Source organism: Rhipicephalus sanguineus, chromosome 2 (genome assembly GCF_013339695.2).
Source record: "Rhipicephalus sanguineus isolate Rsan-2018 chromosome 2, BIME_Rsan_1.4, whole genome shotgun sequence".
NCBI classification, from domain to species: Eukaryota; Metazoa; Arthropoda; class Arachnida; order Ixodida; family Ixodidae; genus Rhipicephalus; species Rhipicephalus sanguineus.
Genome location: NC_051177.1, coordinates 29,144,509 through 29,166,614, shown reverse-complemented (window position 1 = coordinate 29,166,614; position 22,106 = coordinate 29,144,509). Strand labels below are relative to the sequence as shown.

Genomic DNA, 22,106 nt, shown 5'->3' with positions numbered 1-22,106 from the left:
CCTTGTCGTCACTGAAACGACCCGACTCATCCAGTGTCTGTGCAGTCGGCAGTTATAGGGATAGCATAATACAGAACGCAGGAACACAGTGTTGATGTTGCTTCTTCTTTAGTACGTAAACGGCATTTTATTTGCCTCGTTTACGGAATTGCAGTTTGCCCTGAAGGAGACTTCGATTGTAACGGTTGTCTTTCTGGGAATGATGGGTCGTCAGCGCTGATTGCTTTCTCTGCATTATCGTGATAAATTTGTATATTTACCGGGGATACCGCGAAACATAAATGCTGCAGCCATGCGATGTTATTGCGTCTTTTTTTGTTATTGTTTCCCTCCCAAAATCCCATAGCACTCACTCTTCCCGCGAGGCAGGAAATAAACAGCGGTGTCTGGACGATCTCGAAAGAAGGTTCTATCGCTTTTTTATGTTCTGAGTGTACGTGATGATAATATCAGTCCACCGAAGAAAACACTGATGAAACCAGACCAGGGAAAAGGAAGGTGCGGAGAGGTGACAAAACATAAAGCGTCATGCGGCACTGATTAACTCAGTAATCTCGTCCTCGGGCACTATCAAAGAAATAAAAAATAAATAAAGCCTCTTGCCCAGGCGCAACAATTGAACGTACGACGGGGGAGGGGGTCGACCAGGACAGGAAAACTCCACAACTTCGGTCGAGAGATTGCCGGCAGGTACGCTCCAGCCCAGCAATTTTCTTCCCTCACCTGTTCGGCAGGTGGCTTTGCCGTCGGGCCTCTACGCGCACCACGAAGCATCAGCGACGCGGCAGGAGTGAATTTTTTTCTTTTCTCTTTTCCTTCGCACCTCGAGGATCGCGCAGGCGAAGAGGAGAAAGAACCGGTGCGAGCGCGAGCGGCGACGGCGGCCGTGCAGCAATACAAAATCGTGCAAAAAGTGCGCTGGTGCTGGAAAAAAGAAAAAAAGAAGAAGCGGCGCGCTCATTGGACGCGCGCGCTGTCACGTGGTAGTTCACGTGACCACGCGAACCGCGCGGCGCGCGCCAGCGCGCGCGGGACCGACTCGGAGTTTAACTCTTGCGCGCGGGTTAGAACCCTGCGTGGAACCGAGCGGAGAGCTTGTACGCTGAAGCGCGCCTCCGATGCGCCCGTGTGGCCTTCGCTGCTACAGCCCGATAGCGCCCCACTGATTGACAACCGGTGACGTTCGCAGATCTCTTATCTGCCTGAAAGAAACAAGCAAAAGAAAAAAATTTCTAACTGAAAGTCAGTAACATATTTTTAGATCCTCGACATTTACGATCCTGTCGTTAGAGGTTGAAGCGAGTACCAGAGAAGTGAGAGTCATGGTGAGATCGATGAAGATACCCGACGACTTTGACTTTTCAACTTCTGGGACGAGTGACGCGAGTGCCGAGGTGACAAGTGAAAGCACGGCTGCTGCATCAACGCCGACACAGCTGTTGTGGGACGTGGCCACCACGATAGTTCACTACCAACTGACCGAAGAAGAATGCGTCCGGCTAGAGAAGGATGAAAACGATGAAGGTAGGACTCTTTATTAAACGTAAGGTTACTTAGCTGCGTCTTGTTTTTTTAAGCCCACGTAAAGGCGGCGTGGTATGTCATTGCTTTGGTTTTTAACAGCGCCTGCAATGCTCATTCGCGAGCTACACGTGAATAGAAAGACGCCAGTCTTCGATGTTTTGTATTGTCGCGTGCATTGTGACGGTGAAGAAAGCAAAACGCAGCCGGTAAAGATTAAACGCTTTATTGGGTGAACTTGTGCCCAGTAAACGAAGCAACACTCTAAGTGCAGCGAAAGCGACAAGCACAGACGTCGGTAGTCGGTAATCTGATCATTGGCGGAACGTGTCGTCTTTTATACATTAATGACCGAACCTTCCAGCTTTATCGCTAGCGCTCGCGTAAGCTCTCGAATAAACGTGAGTAGTCGCGTACTGCGCTTAATCTTAACGGAACAATCTGAAACATTCGCGAAGCTTCCCAAACATTGCTGCGCGGCTTGCGCCGAGCGATGCTAACATTTTTTGTGGTTGAAACGCGATCACCTCAAAATAAACAATTAGAGGCACGTAGCAATATTGATGCAATGCATTACAACCCCCCGTTTATTATTTCAAGGTAGCATGTACTTGTGTTCGAACTAAAAACAAAAAACCAAAACAAATTGTGAGGAGATTATTCTATAATTTTTTTTTCGCGTTGAGTGCCACCTCATCGCGAGAAATATGTCCTAAATTTATTTACTATCGTTATAGCTTCAAAGTTTTATATTGTTGCGGTCAAGTCGGGGAAGAAAAGGGAAACGCAGAAGGCGGAAAGATAGCATTATTATTATGCGCGATCTTACTAGCGGATGTTTTGGATAAGAAATTGAAGACTTTGTTCGCTGATCTAGAGAAGCGCTGGACGCGTAGGTAGCGCATACTTTTTATTCGTATAGTTGGGAAATGCTGTCAACATTTTAATCAATTGTACAATTTTATCTTTTACGACTAAAACCAATTGTAGGCTCGCTTCTTTGCACTTTGCATCCTCTTTGCATATAATCCGTGCAAAATATTTATGCGCTCAATATGCATCTTTTGCAGTGAAGCAGTGACAAGCTGCTCTCTGATTTTTCTTCTTTTGGATCTAACTACAAATACCTTAACAAAGGCGAGAAAGATCAGCAAGTATATCGTAGTAAATAAGGCTGTGGCCAAAATGACATTTGAAGCTTAATGACATAATTACTTCTTATATTACAAATGACGAGGTGTGTAAATTTATGTCAAAATAATATGCAGCGCAAATCAGATGAGAATTGACCGCTACTTTAAATACTGAGCGCTCCCGTTTTGTGAGGAATATCTGTAAATTAGCCGCCAGCCATTAGGCCGTTGCGTAGATGCCATGATATTCTCCAAAGTCAGAAAAAAAGAGAGAGTTGAAAAATACATTGATTTATATATGGGTTCGCAATTCAGTAAATGTCGTAGTAACGGTAACATTTCAGCTGTTCATTTCTTATGTTTGCATTCTGCGGTACGAAACGCAAGGGCTTAACGGTAAATAAAATCCAATGGTCAATCAACTTCTAAAGAGTCGGCTAGTTCTTATTTTCTTTTGCTTATTTCGCAGCGGCTGTCCGCATAAAGCTGTCTTAACAAAATCCTCAATGTAAAATGACAAAACTGCGTTAATCCTCCATCATGTTTGGAGAAAAAGACGGGTGTTCTTTTCTGCTTCTCCTGTTCCAGCATATTTTTCCTGCTACATTACACTAGGTTTTGTACGCACACTTTAGTGCTTCCTTAAGTGCTGTACATTCACGTTTGATAGGTTTTACAGGTGCCTGTTCCCGCATATTTTTCACACCAAGATTATGGACTTTGTACTCTCAATTTAGTGCGTCCTTAAGTGCTATGCACAGACGTTAGGTAGGCTTTATAGGTGGCCACATTGATGGCATTTTTATGGGTCATTATTATACTGGACCGCCATAGATAATAACAACCTTTGTATTGTCACGCCAGCGATAAAGTGAAACAATCTACAAAACTGATAATTAGAGAAAAGCCACACCCGCGCTTAGACCGAGATAATTTGACAAGCACCCCCCCTCCCCTCTTCGTTTTCATTATATACTTTTTTTACTCAGTCCTTCGTGCCTATAAACTGAGATGTGTATTACTAGCGTTATCACTTCCGTCGGCAGGTCGTGAACGATTAAAACAGGTATAAATATAGAAGCCATACATTATAACCCGATCCAGTATCTCTGGGTATTAGGTCCGGAAGTTCCATACGTTAACAACGCTACCACCGCCCAATACTCGCGAAAATCTTGAAAAAGCACCTCAACAAGGACTGAACGCAAGATTTGAAAGCAGCAGTTGCGTGCCCGGTGGTGCACTTGGTCATGATAACACAATTTCAAATAAAGCGCCTACTGGAAGGGGTGATGACAACACAATTTACCCGCCGTGGTGGTCTAGTGGTCTGGCGCTTGACTACTGACCCGAACGTCGCGGGGTCGACTCCCGGCCGTGGAGGTGGCATTTTCGATGGAGGCCAAAGTAATAGAGGCCTCTGTACTTAGATTTAGGTGCATGTTAAAGAACCCCAGGTGGTTGAAATTCTTCATAATCATAACGTGATTTTGGGACGTAAAACCCCAACAAGTATTATAATTATTTCTGGTAACACAATTTAGAGTAAAGCGGCAAGTTAAGAAGCCTCTGCGAACGTTTGCAATGTCCAATACGATTACCGGCGTTCTTTTACGGCAAGTCTCAAATTTTTTTTAAAGGAAAAGCTGACTTTGCACTGTCGCACTGTACCTGTAACTACTGTGCGAATAAAAGCGATGAGAAATAAATAAATAAATATCAGCGTATAACGAATTGTTAATGATGAAATACTCCAGTGCGTACCTTTTAAAGAGGTCATACATATGCCTTCCGTGTTCTCCTTTTGTTAATTTAGTGGGGAAAGTGCGCGAGCCTATGTTTTTTTCCCTGTTGGTTTTACTTCGTCCGCAGAAGCGCTAGAGGAAGTAAGACATCCCCGCCAATGAAGTGTCGCGTTCAGCGTCGGGGGACTACATCGCGAAGCTGATTAACACTCCGCGCTCTTCCGCGGCAGTCGCCTCAGCGCAGATGGAAGTCGCCGTTGCGTGATACGAAGACTCCCATGAAAAGCAGCAGGCACAAAAAGAAAAGGAAAGTAAAGAACGAGAACTGGTGGCCCGGACGGGGCCGAATGAAGAGATGGCGGAAGTAGTTTCGTAGCGTTCGTAGCGCTACCTATAGGAGACTGCACTGCGGCGGCATGTGACGCTGGCCGGAAGTTATTGCGAAGTAAATTTAGCGAGGACACTATATTGTCGGACGCGATCCGGGGAGATATTGCTACAGCGTCGTCTCTTCGCATTTCTTCAGCATAACCTGTTCGTTCTTGTTCATTTTCGTGCTGCCCAGATGACAAGGTAGCGAGAGATAAGAAAAAAGGAATAATTCCTAAGGCGCGCTTGGCCTTCAAGGACGACAGTCACAGCGCAAAACAGTAGCGGTATTTCAGTATAGCGTAGCGAGAAATTTTTTCCCGGGAGGGGTTCAACCATATGTTATGCATGTTCGTGCATGCGTATATATATACACATGCAAAATTGATAAATTTCGAGGGGTGGCGGGGGGTGAACCCCCAACCTCCACTCCAAACATTTTTGCTGCATGAAACTGCTCTGTCGCTTTTCCTGGCGGAATGTGGCACTTCGAGCACCTCGTAAAACGGTGTAGTGCTTTTTCAATGGTGTATACTAAAACCCCGCAGACTTGAGTAAAATGGAGGAACGTCGCGTAAGCAGTGGGTTCATTTTACCCGCAGTTAGTGGGTTTCTCTTACCATTTGATTGTTTTTTACTCCTTTACAGAACAGGCAACACCAAGTCAGCTACGCAAATGTGTACACAGCAACTCGAATGTTATGTAAAGAAAAGAGGTTCGCACGGAAACGGTGTTCATTCGCACATTCCTGCCCTGCACTGCCGTATGGTGTTTCTCCCGCCAAAAGCTTTTGACACCCGTGACAACACCCACGCGATGTACCGGCTTGCACCCAGCAGAGAGAAATAAACAGCCGGAGCAAAGTTGAGCCACGTTCTCTTTATTTATTGTTTCTCGTCCTACTTAGAAAACAGAGACGTTGCCCCTCGCGTAGAAAAGAAGCGAACGCGCCGTAAGCAATGCGTCCAAAGTCCTCAAACGGACCACCGCGAAAGCTCCGAAAAAATACTGAGCGCATTCCTCCACGAGTGACTGTCCGGCCATGCTGAAAATAGGCTCTCACATGCGTCTTCAGCTCAGCTCTTCATTCTTCCTTAAACAGCGCTGTGTTTTTTTCTTTCTCTCTTCCTTCTCTACTTTTTCTCTACATCTCAATTTTTGAGCTCTGTTCTGTTTTCCTTTTCACTTCGAACGGCGTGGTCTTATCTCATCCCCAAAAATTCAGGCTCGTGTCTCCGATGCGAAAAACCGCGCCCTCAAAAGTGCCCCGAGCTTCGAAGGACTGATGTCAGGGAAAAAAAAAAGAGAATCGTTTGGCGAAGGTTCTCAACGCGAACAAAGAGGCTACCCCACACCCGCTGTCTTGTGGAATCAAAGTGAAATCTTTCAATATGCAAATTCGAAACAGAACCGTCTGTGGCGAAGAGAACGCCCACGTGATTCCTGCTTATCATATAGAACAGGTGTCTAGCCGCACCTGCCGATATTTCTCCCCTTCCGGCTTTCGAGATCTTCTCGAGAATTTCGCGACTTAAACAACCACATAAACTAGGACGAATGCAGTGAAAATACGCCGTGCATTTGTTCGTTTCTATTTCTTTCCTTGTCTCTTTCTTTCTCACACAGTTATGACGTGTTATAGGACAGCTCTCACTAGTCAAAATTCAAAGGAAATGTGGCAGTGAGGCGTCTAAAAAATTGTGTACGCGAGGCACCAGTTATGAGATTATTCATAGAGAAAAAAAACAATAACGTAAAACACTTAAGGACATAGCTACGCTCAGTTTTAGATTGGCGCTTTCACCAGCGATCACGTTATTTTTGCAGCAGGATACAGCTTATACTCCAAAGGATGCCAAATACTGCATTGTTCAATCGTAGCAGGTAGTACATAATTTTTATTTTATTTTATTTTTAATCACTTTTTACATGTCATAATGCCGTTAGGGACCCTTTAACAATTTTTTGGGTCCCTAAAAGTGTAAATACATGTACCACACAAATAATGCAATGAACTTCAAACTTCAAACCCGTCTTAGCGAAAACGCCGCATTTGTAACAATATACGGGCATCTCGTTTGTACTTGATGCCTATAAGACGCGCAAATAATTTGCTCATCCGTTCTATATTTAATTAATTAGTGCGCTTGCAAAAACTACAAAGCTGACATGTTAACTGAGGGGTGAGATGTCTGGGAAATTTTACTCCTTAACTTGTGAATAAATTTTTAACAGTGTGTCGAAGGCATTCTGTCGTAAGAAAAGACAGCGCTACTTATATTGTCGGTTTCACTATTCTAACGCTGTTTTTATAGTAAGTGGGTAGGTCGAGGGTGGGAAGGGTGGGGAATGAGCTATAGTTGCTTCATTCCGCCATGCAGGTGTACTTAATTTGGGGATGCTTTATTTTGTTGCAATAATAATAAAATGTGATTGCGGTATAATGACTGAGCATCGTGCCGTTGAGGTTAAACCGGGGCGAGTGTTTCGTTTCTTTTTTTTTTCTTTCAACATAATAATGGACGCTCTTCTTTTGATTGCTGCTATGTTTTTTTTTTCTTTTTTTCTTGTTTTTTTTTCACGGCAAGTGACGGGGTGGCACAAGAAACCACTTATCGGTAAATAGAGTTAAACGAGCCAAGGACTACATCGTAGTACAATTAAGATTCTAGAGAAAAAAGCGGAACAGTTGCGCGTGTCTGGCCGGTCCTCATCAAGCACTTTTCGTTATTCATTTCAGAGAGTCAACGAGCGAAGAGCTCAAAAAAAAAATCCTTCGCAGACGAGAATCGTTGCGAAGTCCTTCTAATAAGGAGCCCTTTCATTATTGATCCGTAACACAGAAAGTTTGCCAGCAACAAAAGGGAATTGAAATCTTGCTTAAACGTGCAACAATGTATTCTGCTTGCGTCATAATGCGTTAATCTAAAGCGTCACATTTTCGAAATCAAAATTTCCAGTAGAAGCGCTGAAAGAAGGGAAAATGCTTAACGAGAAGTGAAAGTGTCCTGCTTTGTCTCAAAATAAGTTCCACCTCACTAAAGGCTCTATTAATCATTCTATTGCAAAGACTTTGCTCTTACAGGACCCATTGAATGCTGCCATATCGCTACGTTATTTCAGCTCTGGTGATGAAAAACGCTAATAATTCACGGCGTCACAAAGGGCTCACGTATGTTGAACAAACAGTACGCGTGCACTAGAATTTCAAAAGCGCTCCTGAGTATATTAGAAGAAAACGTACATACCTTACTATCGAAGCCTTTTTCTGAGCATGCCTAATTAATGATCACCTTCTGATGATTGTTGCGTGCTGCCTAAATAGTTTGAACTCTTCGAACACTTTTTTTTTAATTTGGACTTAGTAACGTTTGTATATTATTCTCATGCATGTCGTGCCAGTTGCTGCGCTCACAAAAGATTGCTCTAAGAAGCATCGTAGATTAATGTTCATAAACATCCCACACAACCCAGTACGATTTCCCCGAGTTCTTACCTGTAATGTATTGGTGGAAATCTGCGAGTGCGTAACATATAATTTTGTTGAAAGAAATCAGCATCTCTGTTGCACACGTTAATTTATCAGGACACCCGCTAGCTCCTAAAACTAAGCAAGAACTAAAAAATTGATTTTTTGTTGGAAATGATGATCATAAGCCCAGTTGATGAATTTCCTTTGAGATTTTTATTCGCAAGGTTTCAGTTTCGTCATTTCACACCCCCACTTATAACGTCGTTTTTTTTTCATCTGTCCACCTTGAGTTTCTCTCATAGATAATACGAATTATTCGTCTTCATTTTACCTGCGCTGTCACATGGCGTGACCAATGACGACCTAATTGCAGCAGTCGTCGTAACAGCTTCTCGAGTATGAATTTCAAAATCTCACTTACTAACTCTCGGACAGTCACTGTTGTTGAGCGCACCTGTTTTTTTCTCGTTACAGTTACTAACATCGCACTACGCCTTCAGTATCCCACTAGGGCTTTTGTTCAACGTTCTTTTGCAAGAAAAAAAAAAGGAGCTTGCAGTTATTACGACACGGCATGTTGCTCTAAGTCCGAGCGGGGTGTACATGAGTAATAAATGGAGACGGCGCACGAACGCGAACGGTTGGGCAATACCACCGACTAACCTGTACATAACAGCGCAAGAATCTTCACACCTAGGCATAGTTTTCGTAACGAAAGCTTTGTCTCGTACCTCGGACCACCTGTCCTAGAATTGAAAGCGCTCGCTCCTTTGCTTGCCCATCGTTCATTTATCTTTAATTTTCTTCTTCAGCATGTGCAATACGTAGAGCTCCCCATATTATTAGATTCTCAGGAACTGTTCTCTTTGTTTCACATACGTTGTACACTGCATCATCGAGCATTTCGACAGTGTTACCTCTGTTGCCTTCTCCACAGTGTTTTACCTGCTCTCTATCGTCCTTTCTGCCTCCTTTTCTTGTCGGCAGCAGGCAAACGTTGCAGCACTTCTATGTGAAACTGTCAACACGTGTCCCCCAGTCTTGCTTACACGATACCGAGCTTTTTCTTGTACCGATCATTTCTTGTCTTAGAGCCCCGCGTGTTCCTTTCCTCGCGCATTCACTCGTGAGTTCTTACGCTCTTTGTCATGTTGCAGCACATAAACTTTCTCCGGCTTCTTTTAGTATATGCTTAGCGCGTTCTTGACATGTTCAAGGTCTTTTTGTTGCTTGGTTTCTGTATTACCAAGAACAGATTCGGCGTACCGTTCTTGGGTGCTTCATGACGTAAGCGGGGCACACGCGTAGGACATTCCATGGAAGCATTTATTTCGAGGGGCTCACATTGCGGCTGTCGAGAACAGCTGCTGTGCTCAAGCTGGGCGTATTTTCACTTTGACCCACCTCTCCACGCTCACGGGGCTCTGGTCGACCTGGTCGTTTATTGGCGCTGCTACGCTCGCGTAAGGATCTAATAAGAGTAAAAAAAAATCGCCAATTCTTCTTCTATATTGCTTCGTGCGTGCAGAAACTAAATACAATGATCCCAATGAAGAATCTGCTAACGTGCAGTAATTATTTGAATAGCAGCACTTCTTGAGAGCGCAATTGTTCTACGACCGTAAAGACGTAGAATGGTGCATAATTAAACGTACAAAATGGTTTCACAGGCAGCGTAATGATACGTGAGCTCGCATCGTGGCATGTTTTACAAGCAATGACAACCAATGAGAACGGCAAATATTTCTGTCTTATAAATGGTGTACTGGCCTTGGCCCGAATTGCAAATGTTAAAGGTGCTTACCGTCTCGTTGAAACATACGAACACATTGCACTTGTTTAATATGTAATAGAAAGCAATAGGGGATTATCGACTGCATTGGGAATAGGTGATTTATACAATGAACGCTGACTTCTTTCGCACATAAACACTGCAAGAAATTACAAGAGATAGAAGCTTTGAATGGTTTTCAAGAAGAACTTGTATTTTTCTGTACCATAAAAACTACAAAAGTACTGGATGAAGTTGACAAACACATATTAACTATCTTCTGTGCATAATCGACTTAAATATGTCTGTAAAAACACTGGAACGCCGGATTTGTTACAAATCTTAAGGAATGAACTGACGGTTTATACTAGCGACAACAGACGGAAGATGTGCATATTTTTAATTACTCGAAAACTAGACCTTGTAAATCGATGTTCTTCGGGGACAGATGCAGAAGCAAAATTAACTTTCAACTTCAGAACGTTCTCGGTAATTGTGCAGGGCACCGATAACCAGCGCACGGCTTTGATTATCGTACACTATTTGGTTTCAAAACATTGCTCCGGCAAAATAATAATAATAATAATAATAATAATAATAATAATAATAATAATAATAATAATAATATAATAATAATAATAATAATAATAATAATAATAATAATAATAATTTAGCACACAGAGAGTGATGAAATTTAATACGACACACCTTATATAAGCAGTCCGCTATATTCAATGTAAGGGCTAAACAGGTTAAAGCCCAGAACACTTTAAGGAATAAGATATACAAATGTTTTAGTTGTTCTGGGGTCATTCCGGATGATTCTACAGCACGATATGTTTATCACACGGTGTCAAAATTACCCTCGCTAATTTATTGAGCACCTTTTTCAAGCGGGTAAACAAATGGGCAGTAGGCCTGACCCTTTTTCCCTATTTCATATTTATTTCGTCTTGACGCTCCAAAACCCGACACGTTCTTTCTTTTTTTTTTTTTTTGAATGGCTTTGCCTCAGTACAGAAATGTCTAACAGGCAAAGCACGCTTTACAGGAGACCATTTGGCTCAGTTAAAGGGTTTGTTCGCTGTTCATCCTCAATAAACAGTTTTAGTTTAACGGGCTTAGCGGAATAACAAGATCAAAATGCGCATGCGCAGAAGGCTGAACGATCCATCACGTTCAACATAGGCACGCAATTTCTTGGAACGTGCGTTACCACGTTTGCGCGCTTTACGAAGTCTTTGTTAAACGATTCTGCAACGCATAAATTGTCGCATTTCGTGCGGGATTCATATTTGTTTTTTTTTTATTATTCTAAAAAATCTGACATATCGCTGCATGCGGGAAGACAGGCGAGCTTTTTGGTTTGTTTGCTTGTTTTGAACGCACTCATTTTCTATTAGACAGCAGTCACAACTCGGGCACGTAAACGCTATCCCACCATACTAAAACCGCTTTCCGCAACGAACGTTCGCAGTACTGCAACGCTATTCCCTTAACCCCCGCTATCACGCAAACGCTAAACTAAAGCTGCCTAATAGCACGTTTCCGCCCTCATGCATGTCCAACAACCGTTCCATTCGTCTGACGCATTCGCGGAGACGCGTATGCAGCGGAGCATCTGTCTTCGACGTGGTAACCGACGCTACGGCTGTGGCATTGTAGAAGGACACGCTAGACAGAGGTTGATGAATGCCTCGCGGAGAAAAGAGCTTCTTTCCCGCAAGCCCCTATACACCTGGCAGCTCTGAAATTGCCTCCAATGGCTGATGTCTGCCCGGGAAGACGGTGCTCCGCGATACAATTCATTCCTCACCACAATTCCTTTCTTTCGTGCCCTCCTGCCGTTCCAGCGTTCTTTTATCTTTTTTACCCTGACTCCTCGCCTCTTTGTCTTCTACTTTGGCTTCCGTACAGTAAAAGGGGGTTCACGGCAGGAGGCATAGTAGGGAGCGATGGTAGGGAGCGCGGAAGTCTTTATTGAGAGCCCGCCGGGCGCATTCAGGTAGATGGCAGCGCAATAAAGATGCGTACCAAACCAGTCCTTTGTCTGCGTGCAGAACAGTACGCCTGCGGCGATACCTGCGGGGCAAGAAGATGATGCCGCGTGCTGCCTGAGAACGTTATCATCCCAGGGCCATTCCGCGAGCTTCTTGCGCGCTTGACCACGTCCCTGAGAGGGGAGCTGAAGAGAAAGCGGGTTTCCCGAAAGCGTCAGGCGCGAACTTCTGGTTTTTTCCTCTTTTTTTGTGTGTGTGTGCTTGCGCTTAGCTGATGCCAATGAATAAACAAGGGAAGCAAGTAAATCGGCGCTGAAAGCCGGTGCGCCGGAAGCGTGTTTTAGCAAAATTGAACGACGGAAACGGGAACTATAAATCGAGGAAGAGTAAACACAAAGCACAAAAATGTGAAAGAGAATAGTGAGATTCATCGCAGAGACGTTGGCGCGAACGATGAAAATCTGAGGCGAATAGCGGCTTATATTTCGCGAGTGTGCGCGGTCTATCATTTTGAACGTCCACCTGACGCCATTTATGACTCTCTATGGCTCTGAACAAGGCTATCTGAAGATTTTCTTGTCTTTCTTCATAACTAAAGCAGCAGTTAGTTTCAACCTTCTCTTGTATTTACCGCTTCATTTGGAACCGTGTACGTTTCACTTTTTTTTCTAATGCGTGAGAGTTTTAAAGCTAAAGTGCACGGGTGCCAAAACGCGCAACGTCTCATAAAAATTCGAAAGGAGCCTCAAGGCCGAGAAGAATATGGTTCTGTGAAATATGAGGCAGGATATGGACCAGTAGCGCCGCTTGTGCACCATATTTATTCAATGTGCTATCTTCTCGTCCAGACATAGCGTGATCATGCCAAATGGCAGAGCTTATTAACACGACAGCGTTAAAAGGCTCGTTTCGAAAAAAATCCGGCGTCGGCGTCGGCGTCGTTGGTTGTGAGCGAAAAATAGGCTTTTTCTGTGAGTGAAAATTCGAGATAGATGCAAATAAATAAACAATAAAATATCTTTGGCCCGAGCGAGGATAGGCCTTCTGCATGGCAAGCAGGTGTTTTACCACGGAGCCATGCCAGCACTTGCAGCTGCTTCGTAAAAAACGCTATAAGAATGGCATGGGCTGGGAGGAGTCTCCTTAACGCATGTAATATTGCGTGGCAGAATCGTAGAATCCCACCAGGCTTCAAAACATGGGAATTGGGCAACGAGTGGGTGGTGTAATGTTCCCGCCCATTACAAAGTGTGTAGCTGCGCAGGTGCGCGTGGCACCTTACGAACGCGTAGTGGCTACTAAGGAAATTTGCAAAAAGGAAGAATTATGGCGTAGTGGGCACTTCGCAACTGTACTTGAAGTAAACATTGCAGGATAGTTTGAAACGGCTCCTGTTACGGTCGTTCGTTTCCTTACGGCACGGTTGAGGCATGCACCGAGAACCGAAGCGAGGCTAGCAATTGAGAAAGCGACGCGCATGGGGCCCTATTACGCTATCGCGTTTTACTCTTGAAGGCGAAGCTCGAGAGCCCTCCAAATTGTAGAGCTAATGTAAGTGGCGTGCCGATTTTCATGCACTTTTGTTTCTACATACATTTACACGCATACTTTTACACGCATGTTTATGTAAACTGAAGCACTGACATAAATGCAAATGGTTCCGGCTTCGTGTTTTGAGAAAGAGGATCGTTTCTAAATAAGATTATGGAAATGCTTCCCCCGCCTGGCGCAGAAGCGTTGTTCCTAACTAGTGGAAAAACAGAAGAACGTGCCGCAGGTGTGCGTTCGATGCTGGCACGCGCGGAGGCGAACGAAAGCGTGCGTGTGCACTTACTACAGCTTGCGATGGCACGTTACTGCGACAGCAGGTTTCCCAACCTGGGATGATATTGAAATTTACCGCCGAGGTAAGCACCCCGCGGCTGATGACGTTTTTCTTTTCTTTTTTTGCGCTTTGTGTAGTTGGCTATTGGCCCCGAAACAAGCCGCCATAAGTAAAGGAAAGTAAGAAAAATATTGTGCTGTATTCTTACACTTTGCTTCCAAATATAGAGGCCTCTGTTTTCGAGGTGTCATAAACTTACGGAGCGACATGCATTTTTTTCATGTGTTATGCGTAGCGATCGATAATAAAATACTACGCGTAAAAACGATTCTCTGACGGAATGAGTGCGCTTGCCGTTTCTTTTTTTCTCTGTATCCTGTTTCCTTTATCTTATCGTTGTTGCTCGGCAGATATTTACAATCCGCGATTTGCCACAGACATTGTACTCTAATCGGAGAGTCGTGGGACCAGAAAGGGAGTGAACGTTACCCTTTAAAGAGAGTCATACAAGTGGCAAGTCAGTACTCGCTGGAAAGAGTAGCATATGCTCTTTTTTTTTCTTGGAGGGTACGGACAACGTCCCCAATTCTATTGCTTCCCTTATGATTACTTTGTATGTTGCATACACCACGCTAGAAATTTTAATGAAACCGTGTATGTTCTGCTCTTTTCCAGCAGATTTGCATAAAATTAGTTTGCATACACAATTAACCTTTATTCTTTATAATTAACGTGCTCTCAAAAGTTTCCAAAATCTGGATATCCAACTCTCGACCTAACTTACTCATCAAAAGAGTGATCTGCACGACACTTGAATTTGAGTTTCTGCTGCTTCTCAGGTGTCGTGTTTGATCACGTCGCGTTAAATGTTTTAGAAACGTCATAACTTCAGCTTCGTAGAAGCGTCAAGGTGCAACAAATGAAACGAAGCCCGAAGTGGCTAACAATAATTTAATATCTAATGTAAACGCTAATAAAGGAAAACGCATTAGGCGCGAATTGCCTCCAGACCATTACTCGTGGGGCCGTTTGTTCGATCGTAATGTCGTCGAGTACGCAAAACGTCGCTGTTAAACAAGCCCTCGTTACAGAGGAGTATCGTAATGCCTTCCTCTCGCTTTGCTTGCTCCTTCTAAAGAGAACAGGCTCCTTAAGTAGCGCCTATTTACTGCAAACTGCAGCTTTATCTCTGACTAACAGCGGGACACAGTTGTGCTTGCATCCGGGGATCTAGCTCTCTGTTGCGCACTCCGGGGCGTCTCTGGAAGAAGAAAGGAAAGAATAATAAAAGAAGCAATTACTAATAGCGCGAAGCACGCGAGTGATCCTGACACGCACGGCAAGCTGTGTGCTCGAAGCGTCACTCGCTCGCAGCTTGCGTCTCTTTGGTGGGTGTCGCCGGCCGCCGTGTGTGGGTGTGGCCGCGTCGGCGTGCTTTCGTGGCCATTTTGGGGGACGCTGAGCCTAAAGCATTGCAAAACATTGCGACCTGCAGGGAGTCGGAAGATTTACGACGAGGGAATTAGGAGGGGTTGGAGAGACGCACGCAGTGATTACTCTGTAGTTGCGTGGTGGTGGTTGTCGTAGCTGCTGAATTGTTATTATCATTGCTGTTGTTTCGGTACTGCCATAGTTATTGTTATCCTTGTCCTCGTTGTTGTTGTCGCTTCGGTCGTCCAGCCTCGGTCACGTCCACCAGCGCAACTTCCTGCTCCAATTGTTTGCCTGCGGCTGGAGAAACCAGCTCTTGTTTCGAAGACAATGGGGCACGTTGGGGTCAAGAGAGAAACCGCGCAAACATTGTAGAAAGTATCCAGCCAGGCTACCCTTTCTCACCGCTTTGATACTCTAACCGAGAACGCTGCAAGGCTGGTGTTTGGCGCTTAGGCCTTCTTTATATGGCGACTGTGTTGTATCATAAGCAGGCAACAAAACAAGTTTCCAGCAGCCCCTCTCTGTGTACCGTTGTGGCTGGGAACGCGAGTGGTTTCGAAATGTTTGTGCTTTTGTTGGGAGGTGAGTGGGCTTGACAGCCTCGGTGATGGAGGAGAAACTTGTGGCAGCCAGCACTTTGTCAGAAGAGCTGTGAACGATCGCTTCTGAGCCTTTGGCATGGCTGGTGATAGTAGTGGCGCGGAAACTAGGTTAGTTATAGATAGCTCGCTCGAAGCAGCGCGCGCATCTTCCATCACGGTAGAACTGCGAAGAGCTAAAACTGAAGCCCACTGGGATAACTATGAACACGTTACTGCGGCAGGACACGGCAAGGCTTAGTTAGGACCACGCACTAGGTGTCAACGTGTGCGACGCTTGTTACCGTATACGAAGTCTGCAGAGAAGGGTAAGATTGAAACAGATTGAAGTGCCATAATGACACACTTCGCTCCGACAAAGGTCTTGCTGCTTATATGTGGTGAAAATTGAACGTATTATCTTTGATGCAACTCAGTGCATGAAGAATCACAGTCTTTGTCTAAGTGGGTGTTGTAAACGAAACATGGATAACGATCACGCGAGTCGATTTTTGACAAACATATTGGATCCTAAAAATAAAATTTGAGCAGTACATTTTCAATGAGCATTGCACGTAATGCCTTGTAAGCAACATAAATATTTGCTCTGCTAAGGACAAGTGCTAAGGACTCTCCAGCACCGCACCTGGGTCACTGCGGAAGGCCTAGTAGGTTGACGAATTTCGTAAGACGGGTGCTGTCGCAACTTCTTTCGTCTAAGCACTAATCGTGCACTCATTTCTGTCGTCAAAATTAATTACCTCAGAGAACGGAAGTGAGCACGTCAAACAATAGGCAACGTTCAAGAGAATTGTTTTCTGCGCATGTTCCCTTACATTACGTGTTTGCAACCGTCAGCTACTTTTCAGAAAAAAAAAATCTTTTTCACATCCGGTCAGAAACGAGCCTCAAAAACATACGAAGTGAAACCAACTAACCTGTTTCGTTCGAACACCTTGACTAAAATATAAAAAATCACGAAGAGTCAAGGCAGAAAAAGAAAAAAAATGTATAACAAGCAAATTAAGAAAATTCAAATGCTTTTAGTTACGCTCAAAGATAATAGTCACGTAACGACGCTGAAAAGATCACGTGCAAAAAGGGTACACAGTGTTCTGTCTGTCATTAATTGAAATGGTGGCTTAAGATCTGCACTTTTTTTTCTCAACCTTGTGCTCACCACTGCCTCCGTGGTTTCATATTGTGACATTAACAATATTATCGTAGCGCACAGCAAGTAGCTTATGAAAGGAGCTTTCTCTTCCGTCGGGGGCCCCTTTCCCTCTTGATAATTATTATTCCCAGAGCTTGAACATCAATACTGCGCGGGCATGATGTAACCCGCAGTTCGCGTGTGCCAGCGAGTCTCCATGTTAATCCATCCTAGTTATAACATCGATGCACTCTGCGTGACATCACCGTCGTTACTACTGTGCTACCTGTGCGAGCGATCTATCTATTCCAGGCGTATGTTCGAAACTATGAATCAATGTTTTTAATAAGAAATGTAGCAATTCAACTAACTTCAGCCTCGGTGTTGGTGATGCTTGAGGAGTAGCGCCTAAGCGCCGTACTTTTTAAGTACAGATAAATCAAAACAACCACCTAGAACAATAACGCCTTGTTGTCAGCAACTCCCGCTACTCGCCTTTGTCGCCCTAATCGCGAGTAAACTAAAGCCCCTATACCTAAGTATAGGGGCTTTAGAGCAAACCCATGGCCCCCTTTTCCAAGCACACACGCACACCCACACGCACGCATTCACACGCACACACACACATACCGGTCTGTTGTTTTATTGCGATAGCAATTATATGGACAGTCTCGGCTGAAAAATGTCCGTCCCCGTCGCCGTCATTCACCGTATATGTATAAGTATGTATATATATAGACAGGCCACAAAGAAAAATAATTAAGAAATTCTTTCTGACGCGCGGAATCGAACGGGCGACCTCTCGCTTTGCAGACCGCCGCGTTAGACGTTAGGCCACGACAGCACCGTCTCTCAGCCTGCTAACGGCGAGCTATTTATATACACCATGTAATTCAGCATGCTTTCTTCGTGGCCACATAGATGGCGCGACGTGCGCGCGTGTTGCGCGCTTTAAAGATCGTCGCCCCGCCCCTGCGAACGCCGTTACTGTTCGCTCTACAGGGCGTCGTCGCTTTCGTGCGCTTATCTCGAGGAAAGAAGGGGCGGCCCGTGGGGTGCTTCGCTTCGCTCGCTGCACCGGCCGCGTTTGCGAAAGCAGCGCGCTGTTCAAACAGAAATAAGTAACAACTGTGACAATTAGTTCGCGCTCGTCTTGTGTGTACCTGTTCGTTTGTTTCGTGCGTCCTGCTTTATGTTTGAGCAGTGCGCTTCAAGTGTCGAGCTGTGACGCATTAGTTCACGCTCGTCCTGTGTGCGTTCTTTTCGTGCGTCCTTTGGGCTCGAGCGATGCGCTGGCAATTTCGAGCTGCTTTCCGTTCTTCGCGTTACATTACAATTTATTGCTATCGCAATCATTGCTTCGCCGTTGCGGAGAAACTGTGACTTTTTTTATTTGGCCTGAAGAATTAAATGGCGCCCTCACAACGCACACCATTCTCGTGACACTTACTTGACTTTCGACCAGGCGATCTTCCAGCTACGGCATCTATATCCTGAGCTTCCCCTGCTCATATAGTCCCAAACGGCCGGGGATTCATCTTCGAAACTAATCCTTGTTAATAGCATCAATCCACCCTAGCCGAGGGAACGCTTAATCGGCTTGCTTGCACGCAAGCATCAAATTTGCGTGTTCCGCTACGGATAGCTCGAGATGGCGCGTAAGTAGACGAGGTGGAGGGGCCAGATGTGGCGGCTGCAGTGTAAGCTGGGCGCGGTTTAGACTTCGCATTCACGCTGTCCTGATGGAATAAACTGAGTTGAAGCTAGTGGGCATCGAGCCGAACATAATTAATACAAGTTAACTTCCGAAAGCATTTGCTAAGCTTACTTTTAGCAGCTTTCTGCGTGACTCCAGAGAGGCAATATTCTCTGACAGTCTGATGCAGAATTGAATTTGAAGCAGCATGCACATCACTCACAGCCATGCCTCTCTGCGTCATAGGTTGCGCGTGACGTGACAGGTTACATTTGATGACGTGGTAGTCGTATTCGCATAAGGATGGAAGGCAAAACTCAGTCACAGATGGTTAAAAGGAGATTTTATTTGTTTATTAGAGAAGGCTCTGACCAGCCTAAACTAGTTTTTTTTTATGTAGCTGGGCTTTGTTGCCATTGTATATTTGCATGACATCGTTACTGTAAAGGGACCCTGCAACACTTTTCCAAGTAGCCATGGAATGGTTTCACTAAATGAACCTATTGCCCCACGAATCGAACGCTGCAATTTTTTTTTAAATCTGTCCAGTACGAGCGGAGTTACAAAGATTTGTCGCACGCTGTAATTGCTTTCTCTCTTCTCTCGCCCCGATGAAAGAGCTGGAAGCTAAGCAAGGAGGCATGGCACGGGGGAAGAAGGTACGACACGCGCGCCTCCTGACCTTGGGCCACGGAGCAAGAATTCTTGAGGAGGCGAAACTACGCTCGCTCGGGCGCCCTAATAAAGTCACGAAATCGGGCACAGCGCTCACGCGCCCTCTGTCGTGAGAGTCCGCTAGCGGAGAAGGAAAAATGCGCGCGTCCCTCTCACCACGCTCTCCAACGAAGCTCGTCGGTTCAAGGCTACTCGTCGCCGATTGGCCGTTCGCGCTTCACGCCCGAATGGATCTCTTTTTGTGCGTCCTCGACGGCTCCATATTTCAACGCGACAGCGTTAAAGCGCCCGTTTCGCAGAAATACCGGTGTCGGCGTCCGTGTCAGTGAGGCTAGCAACTGAGAAGGCGATGCGCACGGGGCCCGATTACGCTATTGCGTTCTACTCTTAAAGGCAAAGCTCAAGTGCACTCCAAGTTTTTTCGGTAAATTAACGAGAAAAATGGCGTCACATGCAGGAAAATTACCACCGTGATATTTTTTGTACAACGTGAAATCTATAATTTTTGATAACGTGAACTCATAGTTAGGTATATTTATTTCAACGAATGATGGGACTTACCCTATATGCCATCAATTCAGATTTAGGTTGTTGCGGCGGCCGCATTTAGATGGAGGCGAAATGCTAAAGGCCCGTGTGCTTACATTTAGGTGCACGTTACAAAACCCCAGGTGGTTGAAATTTCACATTGTCTTTTTTTTGAGAACAGCAGACAAGTATCCGGAACAGCGCGCGGAAAGATTGAAGGCACGGCGTCTCGTAACAACACTGGCCGTTTCGGTTTGTCAAGGAGAACTTCGCCACCAAGTTCGCCATAATAGCGCCGCCTGTCTATGTCACTGTCCGAGAAGTGCTTCTCGCAAACGTCAGCTGTCGGTCTTTTCCATGGTATGGCGCGAAACCACGCTTCCAACCTCACTGGGTCACTAGGAACTTCGAAGGTAATTACCTTCTCCTTGCAGGACGCGTACCCACTGCTGCAGTTCGGCACGACACATTTCCGCCCCATCCTGAAGAAGCACTGGTCGAAATCTGCAAAGCACTCTCCTTTGTCGCGGCGTGAAAAGCGCGCGCAAACATCGCGGACTCGGCGCCGCCGGCGCAACGCGCGGAAGCCACGGAAGCCACTGAGAGCGCTAAAGAGAAAGAAACTAGCAAAAGCGAAGGGAACTTTCCGTCCCAAGGCCACCTGCGCATGCGCGCGCACAACATGCGAGAGAGGAGCGAGGATCGCGTGCATGCGGCGGCAGACGTCGTCTGCTCAGGGGCCGCTACTAGCAGTTCGTTCCAAGCGCTGTACGGCCTATAATTCTGGCAGTATCGATTAGGAACTGCAGCTAAAATATCTGCCATATCTACCGATTGATGTTACAGACAGAAATCTTAGAAATTTTACATTTTGCGAGACGCTATCACGATTTTTATGCGTCGCGTCCATAGAAGAGCATGTAAAAGATGGCAACAGGCCGAAAGCGTCATCTGTCGTGCTTCGGCGTAACCGCATTCCGCCGTGACGCTATCGCGCCGCCCTCGCGCGCTGCCGCGGCCGAGAGATTCTCCTCCTCAAATACTTCTTTCTCCGTGCCTTGGGCACATTTTTTTTTTTTTCTTCGAACGCGTGGTGTATTTTCAGTGCGATCGCGCGGGGGGGGGGTGCGGGGGGGGGGGGGGGGGGGGGGGGGGAAGGGGGGCTAGTGGTGGCCGCAGTAAGTACCGAGCGTGCCGTGTTCAAATCAGCCAATGGCGTGGAACCTGCCTGTGACGCCGTAAGCATCATTTTTTGTCGAGAGAAGAGGAAGCGCTTTTTAGCTGAATTTGCGAATTTATTCTAAATCCCAGGCTGAGTTTTGCGCTATAATGTTTGGCTCGCGTGTTCTCGGGAGCCTCGACTACCCATCGGCAGCGTTTTCGGACCATGCTGAAAAAGTGTTGCAGGACCCCTTTAAGATGGAAGCCGATCAGACGATAGAAGCTGACAGACCCTTTTATTGCATTGATACTGCCAAATCTCAAGCAGAAAAACAAAAGATCGGGAGGGTGATTGCTATAGACAAAATATAACGACGAAGTACGTTTATAGTGCTTATTTTGTTTAATTAAATGCGATACCTCAACATTTGCGAATATTTGACAGCGTTACGTAATTAGTTTGCCCAAATGGAGTCCGTAGGGCCGTGTGGAACAAGTGCCTGTTTCCGCGGCTGTTAGTGTGCCAACATTCCACTGTTCTCTTATCTGCTGTCGGCTTTCCTGACATTATTACGTACAGGGCACCAACGTTGCATAGAATCTACTGCAGCCTGGACTTGCATAGTGTGCTTACATTCGAAAGATGCAGCAATGACGTAGGAAAGGAAAACAAAGATACCGTGGGAACCAGAACCATGCACGAGAGGATACCCAGCAGGTGGTATAGAGCTCTGTTGAAGCCCAATTTGGCGTTTGTCGCTCCCAGGTATAATGCTCGGACACCTACTAGCTCAAAGACGCAGGCGGTTGCGTTACTGGCAAAAAAGGATTTCGTAACTAGGATTTTTCCGGGCGAAACATGACACAGCTTGTACGAGCATCATTCGTTCGGCAGATAACGAATTGATATAAAAATACGTTGCATGCGGTTGGCACATGAGTGACCGAGTGCTGTTGCTATTGGGCGGCCGCACATGGCCAGCACTCCCAAGGCCGTTTGTTATGACAGGAGCCGTGGGGCAAGCAGACAGGAGCGGTTGCGTT

General features: G+C 45.5%; 1 protein-coding gene across 1 annotated transcript in view; it reads left to right on the top strand.

Annotated features, from left to right (window-relative positions):
• Window positions 1-1,047: 1,047 nt before the first annotated feature.
• The window catches only part of LOC119382622 (corticotropin-releasing factor receptor 2), a 193,607-nt gene continuing 172,548 nt past the window's right edge, over window positions 1,048-22,106 (top strand). The window contains exon 1 of the mRNA XM_037650408.2: window positions 1,048-1,524. Within this exon, the coding sequence (XP_037506336.1) occupies window positions 1,323-1,524 (202 nt within the window). The 5' untranslated portion in view covers window positions 1,048-1,322. The remainder of the gene's footprint in view (window positions 1,525-22,106) is intronic.